Raw genomic sequence first — 21,277 nt, 5'->3', positions numbered from 1 at the left:
TTTATTTTTATAATTTTTTTTTCATTTTTTTAATCTATTTTTTGATATAATTTATTTAATCATTAACTAATTAAACTTTAAAAATCTAAATAACCTTAAAAAAAAAAACCTCGACAAAATCAGAAAAAGCTTCCACAAAATACCAAGATCAAACAAATTCGTAATATTATTAAAATAATATAATATTTTTAAAATAATATAATATTTATATGAAACTAAACTTTAAAAAATCAATATCAACTATCTATTATTAGGTATATTATTTTTGTTAATAAGGATATCTTTTTCATATTTTTTATTCTAATTACAACTTGTAGAAACTAATTAATTTATATAATTTATTTTAAAATAATTTTTTATTTTTTAATATTTATATTTAAGTTAAAAAACTCAATATTATAACTACTAATAATAATAATATAAAAAGAAATCAAAATATTTTTTTAATAATATTTTTATTGTAATTATAATTTTTTTTTTTATAATTACACGTAATTACACCGTCTATCTAGTTATAAAAAAATCAACCATGGAGTAAAATTAAATATACAATAAGCTTTATGAAACAAGTTAATATACATGGAAATATTTCAAATAAAATATAATTTATAAGAAGATATTTCAAACCAAATACTTATTACCATAAAAAATAAATAAATCAAGTCTCAATTTGTTCAAGGAAAAAGTATAAGACTTAAATTGAAATACTTCAGAGACTATGAGCCTATAATTTATTATTTTCTCTAACATCAAAATCAAGAACCCAGAAACAAGTCATTCAGTATTCCACAGTATATATATATATGGAATGAGAAACCCACCTCTGCTGATCGTCTTCAATCAGGGATCCAAATAAAGACTCCTCTTTTACACAGGACCCGTCTACTTGGCGCCATTACTCTTTCTTCAGATAAGTTTACAGAGGTTTTGGCGATGTTACTTCAGCTCCCTCGGTTGGCACACTCCCTCAGAGACCCATTCGATGTCGACCAGGCTTATCTCCAGCGTAAAACCATCTTCCAAAATCTCAAACCCCCCAGGTATTTCTATGTTACTCCAATAGTTATAGACACTGCAACCCATATAGGAGAATTAAAATTTGTTTAGTGGGTAGAAAATTGATCATCTTTGATAGGTGCAATTCTTAAAGCATAGAAAATCATTGTGGAGAAGCAACCAAACATGATCAAATCAATTCAATCATTAATTTCATCTTTACTGTTTATGGGTTTAGGAATGGAAACTCTCATGATGGATCAAAATTGGCACGAAGAATAGTTCATCTATGGGATGAAGGTAAAGGAAGTGCTAAAGCTTGCATATATCAAAATTGGATATACTCATTGTTAATCTTTGTGTACGCAGCGCCAATTGAAGTGCGACAAGCTTACAGACAGTTTATTGGGGCTGTCGTTGAATTGATGGGTGGAGAAGTGGAGTCTGAGGAGTTCTATGAGTTGGCTTTGACAGCTTACCGTCTTTTCGCCAGGCCAGAGGGTAACATCACGTATGTTGAGAAGAAGTAAGTATTAAGCTATTTGTAAATCATTCTAGTAACCAAGTTTTGTGCAATTCATGGTCAGGTTCAGTAAGTTTAATTCTGTAATAGAAAGCAGGATCCAGCTTAAGCACAACTTAACTGAACTAGTCCTTTCTTATGTTATAAAATCTTAAATCTAGACTTCTGAAAAATTTGTATTCAGGTTTAAGCTATAAAATGGGTAAATTTTTAATCCCTTTTGCACATAAATCCTCCTTAACAAATTTACAGTAGGCAGGTTTCATTTGCAAAAAATCCGTACTTGATCTTGTTGCAATATTATTACTTTTAGTTCTGAAGATAGAAACATTAAGCATGCCCTTACCCCCAAATAATCAAAACAATATGCCCCAGTCATTAGTGGGTTAAGGAGATTGTTTTGTGTCCGGGTGAGTTTGGTCTGTGCTAAAATTGCTCAAATCCGTGCTATCTTCTTTCTTGCACCTTAGGCCTTGTTCAGATTGGGTTATTTGAATAATCAATCTCTCGATAACCCACCATCTTTTCATCCATCCAATCATCAATCAAATCATCCACCAAAATACCTTATATTTCTTAAAAAAATAACTTATATATTAATACCCTTTTAGTCTTTTTACCCAAATAACCCACTTTTTCATAAACCAAATTTAAATATTGAATCACCCATGGGGTTATTTAAATAACCCAAATTCAAATAAGGCCTTATTGGAGATACTTAAAGATATTACCTTGATTGAAAGATTTTGTGTTATGAATAACTAATTAGTGACAATTTTGTTATTTATGTGTAGCACTAATCTTAAGTCCACATTTGCTGTTTTTGCATTTTAATATAGGCTGGAATTGCAAAATCTGCTTGGGTATGCTGCCTCAGATGCAGTCATTACTAAAATTGCCACCCTAGCACAGAGCCTTTATCACTTGCAGCCTACAGCTAGTTTTGACTTCCTTGGTCCAGAGAAAAAGATAATTGGGGCTGATGTGGATGTAGAATTTGGTGCTAACCTTGCATTTCAACCCCCTAGTCGGTTTGTGGTTGACACATCTTTTGAGGATGTGGACTTAGTGGGAGAGGAAATCATGCCATCTTTATATCTCCTTCAACAAGGATGGGGTGATAATGGTGACTTAACTGGGAAAGAATTAAGTGCTAAAGGTATGCAATTTGATCTCTGGTGGTTGAGAGATGCTTGTGCCAAAATGGTGAGACAAAGTACATCCCAACTTTCTCAAGATGAACTAGCAATGGCCATTTGTAGGGTTCTCGATTCAGAGAAACCTGGTGATGAGGTAATCCTGTCTATGTCTACTTTACACAATTAATCAGTATGCATTACATTTAAACTTCTGTTTTGCAGATAGCTGGTGACTTATTGGATCTTGTTGGGGATAGTGCCTTTGAAACAGTTCAAGACCTAATATCAGTGAGACAAATGAAGAACTATATCCTCATTATATGTCTGGTTTATTTTGATGGTTAAATGTTATGTCTTGGGAAAAAAGATACATGAACTCAGTTCCTATTTTATACAAATATGTTATTATCATTGTTCATAAGTTGCTTATTTTTTTAATGTTATATTCTTTGACCTTTTAACCTTATTTTTGGGATGTGACTTACTTTACATAATATAGATAATAGTATTTACATATATCGGCATAGTTACATCCATAAAGACTGACCTTTTCGGCATGTCTATTTTCCATCAAAATCACATTCACTTCTGAAAATTGTCAAAGTAAAAGGTGAAAGTGATTTTGATTGCATTTGGTATGAAAACTGTGATTGAGTTAGATGAAACTTTATTAGGTGAAAACATGTAGGTAAAAAGTGTTGTTTTGCAAAACCTTTTTGATTCAGGTACAAACAAATTTTAGTTGATTTTTTCCGAACATATTCTTTTGTAGTTGAAAATCTGATAACATACCAAAAAGGCTTATATAAGTTTTTATCTATCCGTGTCACAGTTCATTTTCTAGTTGTCATGTTTAACTTAACATTCCTTTAACTTTGGAGTCCTTCCATGAAAATGGTCATCGACTAGATTTTAATTCATCCTAGGATTTGCAGCCTTCAAAGTTTTAGAAATATACACCTGTGATTTGCAACAGCTTATGGGAGTTTATTGTTTAGACTACTATTAAAGATCATACACCCTTTTGAAACTGCATCTTTTGTGTGGCCCATCGGCAATTGGGATCTTGTTCTATCACAATTTATCATATGATAAGAGTTCAACTGACCAGTTTCACCATTTTCTTGCTTATTACAGCACAGAAAGGAACTTGTTGATGCCATACATCGTGGATTGCAATTACTCAAATCAAATAAGACTGCCACAAATACACAACCACGCCTGCCTAGTTATGCAACTCAGGTATGCTGTTGTGAAACAACTTGAATCCGTAAAAGTATAGATGCAAGTTCTTGTTATCTATTGAGCCTATTTGAAAACTTGTATTTTGTCACAATCATGATCACATTGGAAAATCTCCAAAGTTGAAAGTGATTTTATTTTTCCGTTTGGTATATTATTGTTTTTTTTTTATCATGATCCAGATTAATTTTTGGATCATGATCTAGATTATAATGTGGTTTTTGATTTCATTTGGTATGCAAATAATTTTATGGATCATGATTCATATTATGGTGTGATTTTTGGTATCATTTGGTATAAATATTATTTTTTGGATCAAGATCCAAATTATCTCTTAAGATTATGATGCAAATTAATTATAAAATCATTGTGATTCTTAGATTTTTCTGGATCATGATCGGATAATAAAATGTAATAGCAAATAGGCTCTACTACATCATTATGATAGAGAATGACACAACTGTTGGTTTTTTATGCTCTTTAGGTAACAGTACAAACAGAAACTGAACGCCAAATTGATAAACTTCGACGCAAGGAGGAAAAACGTAATAGACGGGGGACAGATTATGGAGTTGAAGACTTGTCCACCATAAGTTTTAGCTCTTTGCTTCAAGCAAGTGATAATAAAGGCGTATTTGATGATCTGGTGGGTGCTGGTGAAGCGTTGACTGCACCTGCCCTTCCACAAGGTACAGTTAGGAATCATTTCAAAGGTTATGAAGAAGTTATTATCCCTCCATTACCAACCGCACCCATGAAACCTGGGGAGAAATTGGTAAGGCCTGTGTCTATCTACATCTGTTCCTCTCAAATGCTATTATTTTGAACTTGGTTTGCTACATTTGAGATTCAAGCTGAGGTGACAATTTTTTAACAACAGACATTAAGGCTGTCACTGCTATGAAGAAGGCTCCTTAATGCAGTGTCAACATGTAACTAGGTTTTTTGCTCTTCTTCCTACTGTGGATGAAATATTTGGTTTGTGCACACCTGGATTGTTCTCAAAACTTCTATTAACATGCAATTTTGTCATATATTTGATCGGAGTATGCTACTTTAAAGATATACCTGTAACTGAACTGAAATAATAAAACTGCATGCCTGTTTTAAAGAAATTTTCTGTGATGCTTCCTGTTCTTCCAAGATTTTCCCATCAGTTGTTTAGCTTCTGAATCCATTTCTCACTGTAATATGGAGGATTTGCAATGCTGCAATTTTCCATTTTTCTTTCTTGCAAATACCTGAAAGCAGAAAATGCAGTACTAACCCAATCTCAATTAGCACTCTCATCATTTACTTCTGAATCCCTGTTAGAAGTTTAATGCAATCTTTTCGTTTGTTATAATCTTCCATACTTTTGCTTATAAATGTCGCCAGATTGGGATAACGGAGTTAGATGACTTTGCTCAAGCTGCTTTTGAGGGATACAAGTCCCTGAACCGTATCCAGAGTAGAATATTTCATACCACATATCACACTAATGAGAATATACTTGTAAGTGGTTGAATTTTGTAGATTGCTTTTTCCCTACTGTGAGATTCCAATTTTAGTCGTTTTGTCGTGTATCTGTTGGATTTGCAGGTTTGTGCTCCAACAGGAGCTGGTAAAACAAATATAGCTATGATTGCAGTGCTGCATGAGGTATAAATAAAATCCTCAGCGCTTATTAACCTCTTCAGCTGAATTTTCTGTTCTTACTGCACAAAGAAACAAAATCAAACTCATCTACTCATATTTCTGCTCGTGGCCTCCTTTTAAATATGTAGGAAATGTGTAGTATTTTCAGAAAAATTAGCTCTCACACACTGTGATGGGTGTGCATTGGATTAAGAACCTGATGTGTCACTATCATTTAAAAGAATGTGTAGTTTTTTTTATCTGTTCTTACAGTTGAGAAGTTGTTTAATTAATAAAGATTACATTCTTATTGTTTAGCTTGTTATGCAACACATTTTAGTTTTAATTTGATTAATTGTGGCTTGTAAAATTTTGAAGTGTAATTACGGTTTTCAGTTTGTCATGAACCTAAAAAAAGGGAATTTGGAAGGAACACGTGTGATTAAGTTTTTGTTTAATTTTAAGGGTATATACAGTTTGATTAAAGGGTTTAGTCTTACACTTTACCATGTTGCATATATAATGCCATGCTGGGTCTCCTTTGCATTTTCATCATCATTTATGTCACTTTTATAAATTTATAGCGCGTAACTGTTTGGCAAGGCATATGAATATCTGATTTATTTTTGAGAAACAAATTTATAGATTGGACAGCACTTCAAGGATGGTTACTTGCATAAAAAGGATTTCAAGATAGTTTATGTTGCTCCAATGAAGGTAGGACAATTTATATCTTATATGTGCATCTCTTGGAAAACCTAATATATTGTACTCTTCAACCTAGGCATTAGCTGCAGAGGTAACATCTACTTTTGGCCGTCGTTTATCCCCACTGAATATGATAGTCAAAGAGCTCACAGGGGACATGCAACTTTCCAGGAGTGAACTTGAAGAAACTCAGGTTGGGTCCTGTCTTGTATTCTTGTTTTCCATATTGCTTGAGCAGAATATATTTCATCAAATCTTTGTGGTCAGATGATTGTGACAACACCTGAGAAATGGGATGTGATAACTCGTAAAAGCAGCGATATGTCACTCTCGATGCTGGTGAAGCTATTAATTATAGATGAAGTACATTTACTCAATGATGATAGAGGTCCTGTAATTGAAGCCTTGGTAGCTCGGACTCTTCGACAGGTAAAGTATCAATATAGAAACTTGTTATTAAATCATGTGCAACTGTACTAGTATTTCATATTTTCCCAAATCATTACACTAAATGCTTAAAAATTGAAATCCTAAAGCCTTGATGATTACCATACTTCATTTATAAATTTTCAGCTATAACATTGTATTTATGTGTATTTCTGTCACTTATATAGCTTATTTGAGTGAAGAGGGTACTTTACATATTGTTATTAATGAGCTCATGGAAATTCCAAATTGTAACAAATTCATAGCCGAAATAAAACAAGTGGTGTCACACCTGATATGGGCATCTCACTTAAGTTTGACATCATATCCACATACACTCTTAACACCGACTATCAAGCAGTCGCCACCACACTCCACGACATTCCCTGCGAGAATCTCGACATTGACCCTTTGTTCGGCAATTGTCCTTTAAGCCATTTATTTTGAGTTGAATCAAATTCTTTCGAACTCCTTCGTTTGGGTTGAAATCTACTGTCTAGATTGGGGTTTGTGTGGAAATATCAATCTAGGCTAGAGATTTTTGACTATCTAGCATGCCTACTAGCAACCCTAGAGACAAAATTATCAACGATTGTTGTATCACCTTGTTTACTTCAGCCATTGCCACTACCAATCAAGAGTTTCTTATGTCTAATCTTGATGAAATCTAACTCTACTGACATGGACTTGGACTTTGTGAGTGCTGAGCATTCTAAGTTTTTTCAATAAAAGTTGACCTTAACAAAAACAAAATTCTTGTTCTGGGTTTATTAGGTTAAAGGGTTTTTGTCTTCACATTTTCTCTTGTAGCCTATGAAAGGAACATTTTGATTTTACTATTATCATGTATTGTTCAATCAAATCTAAAAATATAATCTTATTGGCATTTATTCTTATTTTTCTCCTTCTGTTTTTTTTTTTGTTTCTCTTCTCATTCCCATCTGTAATTCACTAAACGCATCTTGCGTTATTCTTTCAATGAAAAGTTGACCTTTTTAAAAAAAAATCTAAAAATATAATATGCCCATGATATGATTGAGGATAATCATAAGTAATTGGATTTGATTATATTATTCTTTACTCATGGGAAGTAATTCACGGGGGAGTGTTGAGTCTATTGACCACTGTCAAACTTAAAAGGGAGGGGACACACCTATATAGTAGGTGTGCTCTCTGTGAGAGGAGTGAAGAAACTATTGATCGCACTCTCCTCCACTGTGATCTTGCCATAGACATGTGGGCTGCAGAACATTCCTAGTTTCCATTAGGATGTGCCGCTTAAAGTCATAGGCTTCTGGGATAATGAATTAGTTGGGGAGCAAGGAATAACATCTCTGTTGGAAGCCTATCCCACTTATCATGTAATGGATGATTTGGAAAGAAAGAACATAAGAACATTCCAAGGGAAAAGTTTTGGAGTTGAAAGAATCAAAGACTTTACTTCATGCGTTCGCTTTTATTTGGAAAAGGAGTATTGCACGGGATGAGAATTTTATGATCTTATTTGCATTTAGCTTTGTACCCTTGTTTTTTTTCTCCCTTCCCCACCCCCGTTTTGTAATGCTCAAACGCTCCTTGTATTCCTTTTTGTTCTAATTAAAAGTTGACCTTTTTAAAAGAAGAAGATGATCTTTGTCTCTCTTAAGTAAGTTAATGTATTCTTAATAATACAATTTCTCTTTGGTATGAGAGTTTATGTTTACAACTAAAGGATTTCTTCACTAGATAAAGATATCATACAATTATTCCAAACTGTTATGTGATTTGGATCCGTATCTAGATGAAAAATGCAGAATTGTCCATTTCCAAATAATCTATATGTTTTATTTATAGTTGCTATACATTAAAGCTGTCTCCTTAATGTGCATAATTTCTTTGAAGATTTTGGTCAAATGGTAATCAAAGATTTTGGTCAAATTGTGATTACCATTTATGGTTGAAAGTTGAAACCATCTCGACAGCTCATGACTTGTTCCCTTCTTCTGATGCATGAGACTCATAGTTTCTAATGGGTGTTATCAAGTTTTAATTAGCTATAATTAATTGTTATTGTCTGAGCTTAGGCAATCGTAGAGGTGTTGCTTTACCGCCTACAACAATTAATATTCCCCCCTCTAATTTTTCCTGCAGGTGGAATCCACACAGTCAATGATCCGCATTGTGGGTCTTTCTGCTACACTGCCAAATTATTTGGAGGTCAGTCATCTCATGTATTCATGTAGTTCTTTCTGGAAATAGTTATAATAAGTTTGTCTGGATTAATAACTGGAATATAATAGCTAAAAAATTTCAGCCTTGTTGTCAAAGTGAAATATAGAAAACACAGTCCAAGTTTACCACTTATTTGGAAAGAAGATGAACGTTAGAGTTAAAAATAGAAGAGTTAAAAGTAATGTTAAGTTTATATGCTTGTAAGAGTTGTTAAAGAATACAAATTTAGAAGAACAAAAACTCTGGATGTAAGGAATGTTTTTTAACTCCAACTAGAGTTTAAGAAACTAAGTATTACCTACCCTTATATTATATTGTTAAACAAAAAGCTTTTGTGATGTGTCATACATTTATTTTATTATTTGTAGGAATCACTTGTACTTCTCATGCTTTCTATTCATGGATTCAAAAGTGTAAAGCATTGTGATATGGCTTTTATACAGTTGCTAGGGATATGCATAATTAACTGTTGATGTGCAATTTACCATACCTGTATGTTAAAGATAATGGAATATTTATGTGGTTATTCTTATAAATATTTTTAGGTTGCAGAATTTCTGAGGGTGAACCCAGACACTGGTCTTTTCTATTTTGATTCCAGCTACCGTCCTGTGCCTCTTGCACAACAATATATTGGCATCAGTGAGCATAACTTTCAAGCACGGAATGCTCTGTTGTCAGACATATGCTACAAGAAGGTCTTCTTCACACACTAGCTATTGTAAAACTATGTCAATAGCAATTTTCTGAGTAGGATTCTATGGCACAGGTTGTTCAATCATTACACCAAGGGCATCAGGTTATGGTCTTTGTTCATTCAAGGAAGGATACAGGAAAGACAGCTAATAAGCTGGTAACAACTTAAGTCCTTCTAAAAGTGCTCTTTGTTTGTTGTTTATGGATCCTATTATCATTTTTTTTAAATTCTTTTTATTTTATGAATCCATCTAGTTTTACAATGCCAATGCATATATTATTGTCTCTGTAAATTTTGATTTTCCTTTAGAAATAGTGAGTGATACAGGCATGCCCATTGAGGAGTATTCAAGTTTGATTTTTTGTCATATTTTATACATGACACATTGCTTAGGTTGATGATGCAAAGTTAAATGGCGATTTTGCGTTATTTAGCACTGAAACACATCCACAGTTTGGACTTATCAAGGCAAGATTTATGTACCTTGAACTTTACTATTCCTTTTACTCTGGTATCCTAGTCATGCGCTATAATTTCTTCTACTACATTTTTGTCCATTTAAGAGGGATGTTTTGAAGTCTAGAAACAAAGAGCTTGTTCAGCTTTTTGAGTCCGGTGTTGGCATCCATCATGCTGGAATGTTGCGAGCTGATAGAGGGTTGACTGAACGCTTGTTCTCTGATGGACTGTTGAAGGTTGTTCCTCTCATCTTAAGAATAATTTGGACATTTTGATTTTTTTTTTTTTTTTCCTTTTTTAAGTTCTTTTATATTTGCAGGTACTTGTTTGCACTGCAACCTTAGCATGGGGAGTCAATCTACCTGCTCACACGGTTGTGATTAAGGTATGTTAAGTCTTGGCCCATTTAGTTTTAAATATGCATCTTTGTTTGCTACAGAATAATAACATTGCTAACTTCCTTACTTTGATAAGAAGCAGCAGCTTTGTGTTTTTGAGTCACTACAACAGAAAAAACAGACCTCTCATGTGACCTGAGTCTGTGTATTTTAAAAGAGGGTAAACTTTTCATTAAAGAGAATTTTTTATGAACACGAGAAGCATTCAATTAGTACAAAACGAGCTGAAGAGAAAGGATACATAATCAAAGAAAAATTAGATTCCAATAAAATCAAGGAAGTTCCATCCGTTGCATTTTCCTTTCTTCTTAATAGATGCGAGTGTAAGGAGAATGAAGCCTTTGATCATAGCAATGCCATGCTTTTTCCCTTAAAAGATTCTTCAGTTCTTTTTTTCCAAATAGACCACCACATAAAACGATCAGCTTCTAGCTTGTGCCAATATTGTTAGGGGTGCTCCTCTCATTCAAATTTTCCCAACATTCCCCCAAAGTTAATGGCATCTTCCATTGGAAATTATGGAGGTTTTGAATGATTGTCACATTTCCTTTGCCATATGGCAATGCAAGAGAAGGTGATTGGCTGTCTCCTCGGAACTCTTACAAAGAAATTAATAGATGGAGTCTGTTATGCTAACAAGATCATATAAACAAATATCTCGCTCCTTTCTGGCATTTGGAGCCGAGTTTGAGGGACTCAAATAATCTAATGCTTCACTTTGATTCCCACCCATTAGAAATGCGTTAAACTTACCATTCAATTATTGATCTTCAGAAAACCACCTCACATGTTCTCAGTCTGTTCAAATCTTTTCCAATATCCTGGATGAATGATGGTTCCATTGCTGTAATTTTCACAATCTTACAAGTACACTGGTTCTACCTTTTTGGACAGCCAACTTATCTGAAAGACTCTTTCTGACAACTTCAAAATCATGTCTTCCATTCTATGACCAAAGGCTTGGCCAGGATTTTGTTAAACATTCAACCACCAACGAATTGCTCAGTAAGAGCAAGTGTTGTTGCACCATATTGTATCAACCAATAACTTAGGGTTGCTGGAACTTGGAGTGAAAGTTTGAACCACTCAAACAACCGACTAAGTCGTACTGGCCTTTAATCTACCAAACTGAACTCGAACCATCGTTCAACTGCGAACCGACAATTGAAGATTTTGGAAAGCATTGATTCCGGGCTCATTTGATTTTGGTGATGATTTTAACCACAATGAAGTGAGATAGACTTTCATTTAATGAGATTGAGAAAAATATTATCAGTAATTTTATTTTTGATATCTTTCTTCTCTGTTCTTAGTTCTTACTGACAAACCTACATTATAACCGCCTAAACCGAACTGTTGTTCAGCCGCCAAAAGGCTGTTGTTGATTTTAAAGAAACTGATGCCGATGGTTGTGATGAAATTTTCGGGGAAAATACTGACTCAATCGAATTGCTTACATCCCTATCTGAAACATTATTTTTGAGAGACAAAAAAAGCTTTATGAATGTATTTTTTTTTGTAATTCTTCTGCATGCTATTACTTCAGGGAACTCAATTATATGACCCAAAAGCTGGTGGATGGCGAGATCTTGGTATGCTTGATGTGATGCAAGTAAGTAAGACTACCTTATTGGAGTCTACTTTATTTTCTGTGTCAAGCCACTTGGTTCTGAATATTTTTTTCCAAAATTATTTTTTAGAGTTATGAAAACTTGTGATCTTATTTGTTACAGATCTTTGGACGTGCTGGTAGACCTCAATTCGACAAAAGTGGTGAAGGCATTATAATCACCACTCATGACAAATTAGCTTACTATCTACGGCTTTTGACATGCCAACTGCCCATTGAAAGTCAGGTATTTATAAAGTATTTCCTAAAAAAAGTATTACTCATTTTCTTAGACTAATGTTTTCTTGCTACTCACTGAATAATGAGTGATATGCTTTAGTGCGGTCAATATACATGGTTCTTATTATCTTCAGTTATATTAAGATATTTCCATCAGTAAAAGTTGGTATCTTCCACATATCTTTACATTTTCTGTTTGCAATTGTTAATTGTATTTGACATAATTGAGGTTTGTTTCTATTTCCAATTGATGGTTTTAGGATCCAACTCCAGAAATCAAATAGTTCAAGACATCTGCAAAATTCTTATAGTTATTAGATATCCTTAAGTTTATAAATGTTTATTTCCTAATATCCATGGTATTATCCATTTCTTCTTATTGACGAATCCAGATAGTTTGCTTGTCTTGCTGATTCTGTTTGTTTGCTTGTTTTTGTTAATATCTTTGCCCTCTCAGGATAACTCTCTTTGTTTGTTTAGTAAGAAGAAAATATTATATTCATTTAATTCCTTGCTTGTTGTCTTAGTATTATGATGTTCATAATCAGTTTATTGTTTGATATCTGTCCTAATTAATATGTTTCTTGTACAATCTGCTTAAATAGTAGTTTGAGCGGTCCTTGTCATCCATGGATCCAATTTTTATCCATTGTATTTTTGTGGTTTATTCGTCCCTGTAATTTCTTTATTTTTGTTGCAGTTCATCAGTTCGCTGAGGGACAATTTGAATGCTGAAGTGGTTCTAGGGACTGTGACAAATATGAAGGAAGCCTGTGCTTGGCTAGGATATACCTACCTTTTTATTAGGATGCAAAAAAATCCTTTAGCATATGGTATTGGATGGGATGAGGTACTTTTTATTTCCAGCTGTCAATGCACTATGATATCTATCCTAGAAATCACTCACAATACAACTTAAAGCATCTTTCCTTCTTTTGTCTGTCACACATGCCAACTGTCCAAATTCCAAGTTGATTTATTTGATTTAGAAACTTCCAAACCCTAATTGTAGTTTGCAATTTGAACTGGAGTTGGCCATATGCAATCATGCATAACAATTTTGTTTTTTGGGAGTTCCTCTCATTGGGAATGTTCAGGAGTATCAAGGAGAAAATCAAGGACTTGTATACAAACTTTCATCACCTTTTCAAATCTTGTTTAGTTTAAGGGATTTAAACAGTGATATCCTTTTTTCTTGTCAAGTATGAAACTATAACAGTGATTAATTTGATTATATTGTAATCCCTTCCATAAATATACAAGGAACGTATCTATGTATTTTCTAGGTACCTCCTTGTACAAAGCATAAAAAAACAGAGAAATAAACATAATTCTTTCTTTTTCGTATATGCTATTTTACTACAATAACTGGACATTTCCTGTTCTGAAAATAATCTATTATTCAGAATTCATTAGGTAAACTTACTCTCTTTTATATCTTGTCTATATATATACTGGATATGCTACTACTTAGTTCAATCAAATCAACTAATTATGTAAGATTTTCCTGCTAGATTGTGGTGCATCTTTAACACTGGTACAGGTCATTGACTTCCTATTTTCAGTGACTCTTTCATGAACCCCTCTGAAGGATTTCAATAAATTAAGCTATTTTTTTTTCTGTTTGTCTGTGTGTATGGTGGAGGGTATTTTTCACTGAAATGTGTCTTCTTAGAATAACCCATCCACAGAAATGTCTAAAATATTAATTTTCTTTTGAAACTTAAAAGGAAAGAATTTGAAAGGAAAATTTTGTGTGTTATTTTTGGGGGTGGGAGTAGTGGAGGAGCTTCTGTAATGGCATAATGGTGTTGGGACTTCTATAGCCGAACACTATCAGTTCACAACATTATAATGCTGACTTGCATTTTTACACTAAACCTAGTTAATTTTGCAGTGCCAACCATAGTAACTTAACAGGGCTATATGACATAGAATTTATACTTGTTTTTAGGTGGTTGCAGATCCATCTTTGACAATAAAACAAAGAGCCTTTGTGGCAGAGGCTGCACGAGCACTTGATAAAGCAAAAATGATGCGTTTTGATGAGAAGAGCGGGAATTTCTACTGTACTGAGCTTGGTCGGATAGCCAGTCACTTCTACATTCAGTATTCCAGTGTTGAGACTTATAATGACATGTTAAGGCGTCACATGAGCGACAGTGAGGTGATCATAGTGCTCCCTGTTATCTATTCCTTGAGCTGTGCTTACTTTTCTACTTTGACTCTCTAATATAATTTTACATTTTTTTAATCAAATCTAATTTCCCATTAATTTTACATGTTAATCCAACACTTGAGCGACTGTCAATGGATTGTAGTGCTCCCTGTCATATTTATCTTGGCACTGCTTGTTTACCTTTCTACCTTTTTTATGCTAGGGGTGAAGAGGTGAAATTCAATCACCTAGGTCACTTTGCACTGTGCTAATAGAACATCCCTATCTTTCTACTCTTATTCTCTATTTCATAGTTCTTACACCCATAGCCCTATTCTGATTGACATTTATGCTTTTGCATGGAAATATAGGTAATATATTTCTTCACCAAAATGCCCTCCTTTTTTAAGTGAAAAACTATGTGGAGAAGACGTTTTTGTAAATTTATATGGAAAATGTTTTGATTTGATAGAAAAGTGTTAATTTGGTGAAAACGTAATAGTATAACATTAATTGTTTTACAAAATAGGGCAAGGAAAAGAAGTGTAAATGAGGAACAAAACGAGATGGAAGGTGGAACATATTTCTGATGTGAAAAGATTTGAGACTATTGAATTTTGAAAATAGTGATAAAACTTTAAATGAATATTTTCTAGGTTTACAAAGTTGCGGGTGATGTACTCAATATTTTCTTATTTAGCTTGTTACACATTGACGATCCGTGATACTTACCTTGCAGTTAAAGTGGCATTATTCTTATGAAGGATCCTTTTTCTCCTTGATCCTTGTGTCTTATCCCCCTTACATTTGTACTTCTTTTGTTCCTCCCATCAGGTAATTGAAATGGTTGCTCATTCTTCTGAATTTGAAAATATTGTTGTTCGAGAAGAAGAACAAAATGAGCTAGAAAAGTTGATCCGATCATTTTGTCCTCTGGAAGTTAAGGGTGGGCCAGCAAATAAACATGGGAAAATCTCAATTCTCATACAGGTATTCTTGACTTGTCAAATCTGAAGTTGTTTCTTAGATGGGAGCTATTATATTTCACAATTTGTCTGTAACACAATTTGCAGGTCTATATTTCTCATGGGTCTATTGATTCTTTTTCGTTGGTGTCTGACGCGTCATACATAAGTGCAAGTTTGGCAAGAATAATGAGGGCATTATTTGAGATTTGCTTGCGCAGAGGATGGTGTGAGATGACTTCTTTCCTATTAGATTATTGCAAGGCTGTGGATCGTCAAATATGGCCCCACCAACATCCTCTTAGACAGTTTCATATGGATATTTCTGGTGAAGTAGGTTTAGTTGCTTACTGTTCATTTCTTATTGGTTTGTGTTTTGTTCTTGTCTGATGTTTCTATGGTCCAGATATTGAGAAAGCTTGAAGAGCGAGATGCAGATTTAGATCATCTTAGGGACATGGACGAGAAAGATATTGGAGCTTTGATACGTTATGCACCTGGAGGAAGAGTATGCTATTTCTACTAGATCTATCTAATGGTTGTTGCTTTCTGTATATTGGGATCTATGGATGATCTAGAACTTTGTGAATAATTGCAGATGGTTAAGCAATATTTAGCATACTTCCCTTCAATCCAGTTGTCTGCCACAGTTAGTCCAATAACCAGAACTGTCTTGAAGGTAATTGCATTAGATAAAGCTTCTCTTTTCCGTCGTACACTTTCTCTAGATTAAAAACATTTTTGGGTAGTCGATTCACGATTTTAATTCACCTCTATGCAGGTGGACTTGCTTATATCACCAGATTTCATATGGAAGGAACGATCTCATGGTGGTGCACTTCATTGGTGGATTTTAGTAGAGGTAAGCCGCTTAATTCATCCTTTTTTATTGAAAAGGTCAACTTTTATTCAAAAGAAAATGTAAAAAGCGTTTTGAACATTACAAAGAAGAAGAGGGGTGAAGGATGGGAAAAAATTAATAATCAGAGAACAAAAGAAAATGTTAGATACCAATAAGATCAATGAATCCCCTTCTGCTACTTCCATGTATGAAGAATAGCTCACAGTGCATGGTTGTATCACCTGTAGTACCTTTTTGGAGACATAGACAATGAGTTCCAATTCATTGAAAATTCATCCAATTATATCATCATAATATGTTTTTGTCTTTTCATATGTTAATTGTATAATATTTAATACATTTGTTTATTTTAATTGTATAACCTTATGTGTTAACTTGTAATTGTGTGAACTTATGTGTTAATAGAAATAAATAAAATGTCATTTTGTAACATAAAAACAAAAAAAATGTTAATTGCTCACTATTTCATCCAATGATATCATTAGAGATGTTTTTACATCTAAGTTGAGAGACTCACCAACGAGTTCCAATTGATTGACATTTCATTCTACATAATTATATGTTTTTGGTTTTTAAATGCAAGAACTCGTGTGCTAATTATATATGCTTATTACTAATTGTATTAATTTTTATTTAATTATGTGTTAATTTTGAATTATATGTATAAAGTTAAACTATAACCCACTAAAGGTAACTGAAGTGGCAAGAGTGACTCTTAAGAGACCAAATATCACGGGTTCGATTCCCACTTAAAATGTCTTAAGTTGAAGTGAATATCATGGCTGTGGGGGTCATGCTAGCATCCTCCACTAAAAATAATGTATAAAGTTGAACTATATGTTAACAAACAAATAAATATTATTTGTAACTTATAATTGCAAAATAAAATCATATATTTAGTAAGGGTAAGATGAGAAATTTCAGAATATAAAAATGAATCACAAACTAGCTAGTAAATACCTTAACAAATGATGTGTGACCTCATTCAATCATACTTCTTATACATAAAAAGGTGATTGGATGATATCACACTTTTTATACCAAATAAAAATCACTTTCAATTTTAACGATGACTTTCCAATGGAGTCGTCAAAATGCCATATATTTTGAAAAACTACCAGTTTCTATGTATGTAGGCTCATTGTATAATCTCATTTATAAGCCCTCTTTGTCTTCTGGGTGAGGTTTTAGGGATCTGTTAAAATTATTATTGTCAGACAATAAAAGCTAAAACATTAAATGTATGGGCCTGTGAATATGAAAGGTAGTTTTGAGGTTATTGTGTTAAAGTATAGAAATGGCACTTAGTAATCTTATTAATTGGGACACTAAATTGGTTTTAAGTCATCTCATAAAATATATGGACGGAATAATATAAAATTTATCACCCTTTATAGAATTTAACAACTTCCTGAATTTTAACATGAAATCCAATTCCCAACTTACCATGGTAGATTTAGAGAAAATATATGGTCACAAAGCTTGATGATGAAATATGGTTCAGCAATGCACCCCTGTTTCAAGTTGTTATATCTGTGGAATCTAAGTTAATCTCTGTGTCAAAATGTATCTTTTCTCATTGTTACACGCCAATCCTTGATCACAGCTTTAGCTTCCTAATATCTGGTCAGATACCTCTTTCTGATTCATCAAAGCAATTCTAAAGAAGATTCCTATACAGGATTCTGAGAACGACCATATCTACCACTCAGATTTCTTCACATTGACAAAGCGGATGGCAAAGGGAGAAGCACAGAAGATTTCATTCACTGTGCCGATTTTTGAACCACATCCTCCTCAATATTACATTCGTGCTGTTTCTGATTCTTGGTTGCATGCAGAGGCTCTATGTACAATATCATTTCAGAAGCTAACACTTCCTGAGGTCCTCTTTCTTTCCTCTGCAAACAAAAAGTGTATTTTTTTTGCATTGTTTGCATTTGGCATCTGACAATCTGCTCTATTGTACTTGCCCAATTCTGGGTTTGCTTTATACAGGGCCGAACAAGTCATACAGAATTGCTCGACTTGAAACCTCTCCCAGTAACTGCAATTGGCAACGAAAAGTATGAAACCTTGTACAGATTCTCACATTTCAATCCTATCCAGACACAGGTAAACAGTTTAAATGTTTGGTTTCTTGTCCTAATGTTTCAAAATCTATTGAACTTTCTGAATCTATATTTTTACTGGATGCACAGGCTTTTCATGTTCTGTATCATACCAATGAGAATGTACTGTTGGGTGCTCCAACTGGAAGTGGTAAAACAATATCTGCAGAACTTGCAATGCTTCATCTATTTAACACACAACCTGACATGAAGGTAAATCTGGAATCTGTAAATCTGTTGCATTTAGCTTTGGGCATGAATCATCTCCTTGGACAATAAGGCATGTTGTCGCGTTTGTAACTTACTATTTGTTCATATATAAGGTTCTTAACAATTAATCAATTCTGTAGAAGAAAATTCAGATATAGAATATTGGGATTAATGGATAATTCGACTATTATTTAGGTAGACAAGTGTTGAGGATAGTTATCTACTTAATTTTTGAAAAATTCTAACTTTTCATTAGAAAGAAAACGCGAGATGCGTTTAAAGAATTACAGATTGAAGGGAGCAGAGAAACAAAAACAAAAAGAACAGAAGAAGAAAAAGTGGTTAGAAGATAATTATCCTAAACGAACTATCCCATTAATCCAGGAAGTAACTCTATCATAGAATTGCATGTGTATTGTGTATTTTATCCATGGAATAAAACCACCACAATTTATTCTCTCTTACTTTCTGCAATCCTTTATCTAGATTTTTCTTCTTGAGCTAAAATAATAAATGAAGTTAAACCTCAATTCCAGATCATCTAGATGGAAATTTTGTATACGTGTTCACTTACATTCATTTATTGATATTAGTAAATATTGATGTTAAAGTTGTTAATATTACTTGCATCATATTGATATTACTGAATATTAATGTTACAGTTTTTATTATTTGAATAAGGTCAACTTTTCATTAGAAATAATAATATGGAGCGAGATACAAATGAGTTGGAATTAGATTCCAATGAGATCTAAATAATCCCATCCTGTGCAGACTCCCCTTTTTCATGACAAATTCACTAGAGTAACCTCTAAGGTACTAAATGGTTTTCTTAGAAAGAGGGATAATCTAGCCTAGTTATGTTTTGTAAGTCTTCTTTGTACTAACTATGGATTAGGCTGGGTTGAGCAAATTAGATTGGATTTTAACCCTTTTTGGTTTGTGGATTTGACATAGGCACTAGTGCTCTAATACTATGTTTAGTAATTCACCTAAAATCTTAAGCTAAATTAGACCCACTAAAGCTCACATAAAGAAACTCCAAACTACATGTTTAATTGCTTCAACGTTCACATGAAATTTTGAGACTTATTAGCCCATCTATGATAGGATAATTGCTATGAGCACTCTTGAAGTCACCAAAAGTATAAGTTGTGGGTGGGTTTTCTGCTACAAAATGTTACAATTTTGTTTAATGTTATTTTTTCCCTTGTCCATAGTGTCTTTGTTGAGGCAATGTTTCCTCTCCTTATGTTATTTGACTTTATTTTTGCAGGTTATCTACATAGCTCCACTAAAGGCTATTGTCAGGGAAAGGATGAATGATTGGAAGAAGCGCCTTGTTTCTCAACTTGGAAAAAAGATGGTTTGATAGATTTTACTTCCACGTGTATGCATTATTTTGAGATATGCTATTAGTGGTAACATTGTTTTTATTAGGTTGAGATGACTGGAGATTATACTCCAGATTTAGCAGCTCTCTTGTCAGCCGATATCATTATTTCAACACCTGAAAAATGGGATGGAATTAGCAGGAATTGGCACAGTAGAAGCTATGTCACGAAGGTCTTTCATCCATATAATGTTTTCTCTTTAGTTATGAGACCTTTGAATACTATATTGTTTTGTTCCAATTATGAAACATACATTACTGCAACTATCTGATGTAATTGTTGGTATGATTTGATGTTCAAATATATAGGTTGGACTAATGATTTTGGATGAAATCCACTTACTTGGAGCTGATCGTGGGCCCATTCTCGAGGTTTGATCATAGATATATTTGTTTGATTTGATATTAGAAAAAGTTTTTTTTCTTTTATGTTAGACATCTTCATTTAGGATAAATTAGTTATGGAAAATGTTTAGAGTAACCCTTTGAACTTATAACTAAAATCACTTCTGATATCTAAATTGTCTCAATTCACCCATGAACATATCTAATTGGGTCAAATAGATTATTCCATCTAAGATCGAACTTACGGTGTTAAAGTTCCATCAACCTAGTTACACTTAATATATCTCCCTCTCATTAAAATGGGTTCTCGTCTCTCTCCCCTCATGTCGGTAGTTGGACAACTTGCATAAGACACTTGTGGAAGAAACTGCAGAGTTGAAACTTGTATTCAAGATTGAATATACTTGCTTGGATGATCTCCAAGGGCTCTGGTGATCTCTAGTACTTGTGCTTGAAAGAAATATATTTTTGTTCGAGTAGCTAAGTGATTGTACTCACAAATCTGTCCCAGTTGTCACCCAAATGTTGCACAAAGATGGGAAGTAAAAGAATGTGAGGAAAAAGAAGAAAAGGGAAAAGGCAACACCTATTAGGTTGTGGTGCTTGTACATTGTCTTTTTCTTCATTCATTGGTGGAGGTTACCTTCTTATTATTTTTTTCCCATAAAACATTTCTATTCATTTAGACTCTTCTTTACACAATTAGGTTCCTACCTGTGGAAACAAGATTTAAATTGACTTAAGACATGAGATTGGTTATTTCAACTTGTTTTGTTCCTTAAGAGAATATTATTCAACATAACGAGACATGATTCTATAAGTTATCGAGTAATTATCCTATTAGTAAATATCCCATTATTCTAGGAAATGATATCTATCCTAGGATTATTGTGTATTTAAAAAGGCATGACCCATGAATAAAGTTGAACACACAATTAAACATTAATTTCTGTGGAAACAGATATAAG

General features: G+C 33.4%; 1 protein-coding gene across 1 annotated transcript; it reads left to right on the top strand.

Annotated features, from left to right (window-relative positions):
* The first annotated feature begins 804 nt into the window (after positions 1 to 804).
* LOC124917238 (DExH-box ATP-dependent RNA helicase DExH14-like) lies at positions 805 to 20,348 on the top strand. Its single transcript, XM_047457707.1, has 33 exons — positions 805 to 1,040; positions 1,235 to 1,296; positions 1,366 to 1,522; positions 2,359 to 2,812; positions 2,881 to 2,946; positions 3,796 to 3,900; positions 4,385 to 4,675; positions 5,278 to 5,394; positions 5,482 to 5,541; positions 6,163 to 6,234; positions 6,302 to 6,418; positions 6,493 to 6,654; positions 8,782 to 8,847; positions 9,408 to 9,560; positions 9,632 to 9,715; positions 9,953 to 10,027; positions 10,123 to 10,254; positions 10,338 to 10,403; positions 11,963 to 12,028; positions 12,150 to 12,272; positions 12,966 to 13,115; positions 14,220 to 14,432; positions 15,258 to 15,413; positions 15,497 to 15,721; positions 15,795 to 15,896; positions 15,987 to 16,067; positions 16,170 to 16,250; positions 17,932 to 18,135; positions 18,249 to 18,365; positions 18,452 to 18,574; positions 19,848 to 19,937; positions 20,012 to 20,137; positions 20,274 to 20,348. Exons 1-33 carry the CDS (start codon positions 934 to 936, stop codon positions 20,340 to 20,342), a joined length of 4,272 nt encoding a protein of 1,423 aa, XP_047313663.1. The 5' UTR covers positions 805 to 933; the 3' UTR covers positions 20,343 to 20,348.
* Positions 20,349 to 21,277: the final 929 nt, after the last annotated feature.

Source organism: Impatiens glandulifera, unplaced genomic scaffold, assembly GCF_907164915.1.
Source record: "Impatiens glandulifera unplaced genomic scaffold, dImpGla2.1, whole genome shotgun sequence".
Lineage (NCBI taxonomy): Eukaryota > Viridiplantae > Streptophyta > Magnoliopsida > Ericales > Balsaminaceae > Impatiens > Impatiens glandulifera.
Note: the sequence above shows the minus strand (reverse complement) of the source record. Positions and strands in the feature narration are given on the sequence as shown.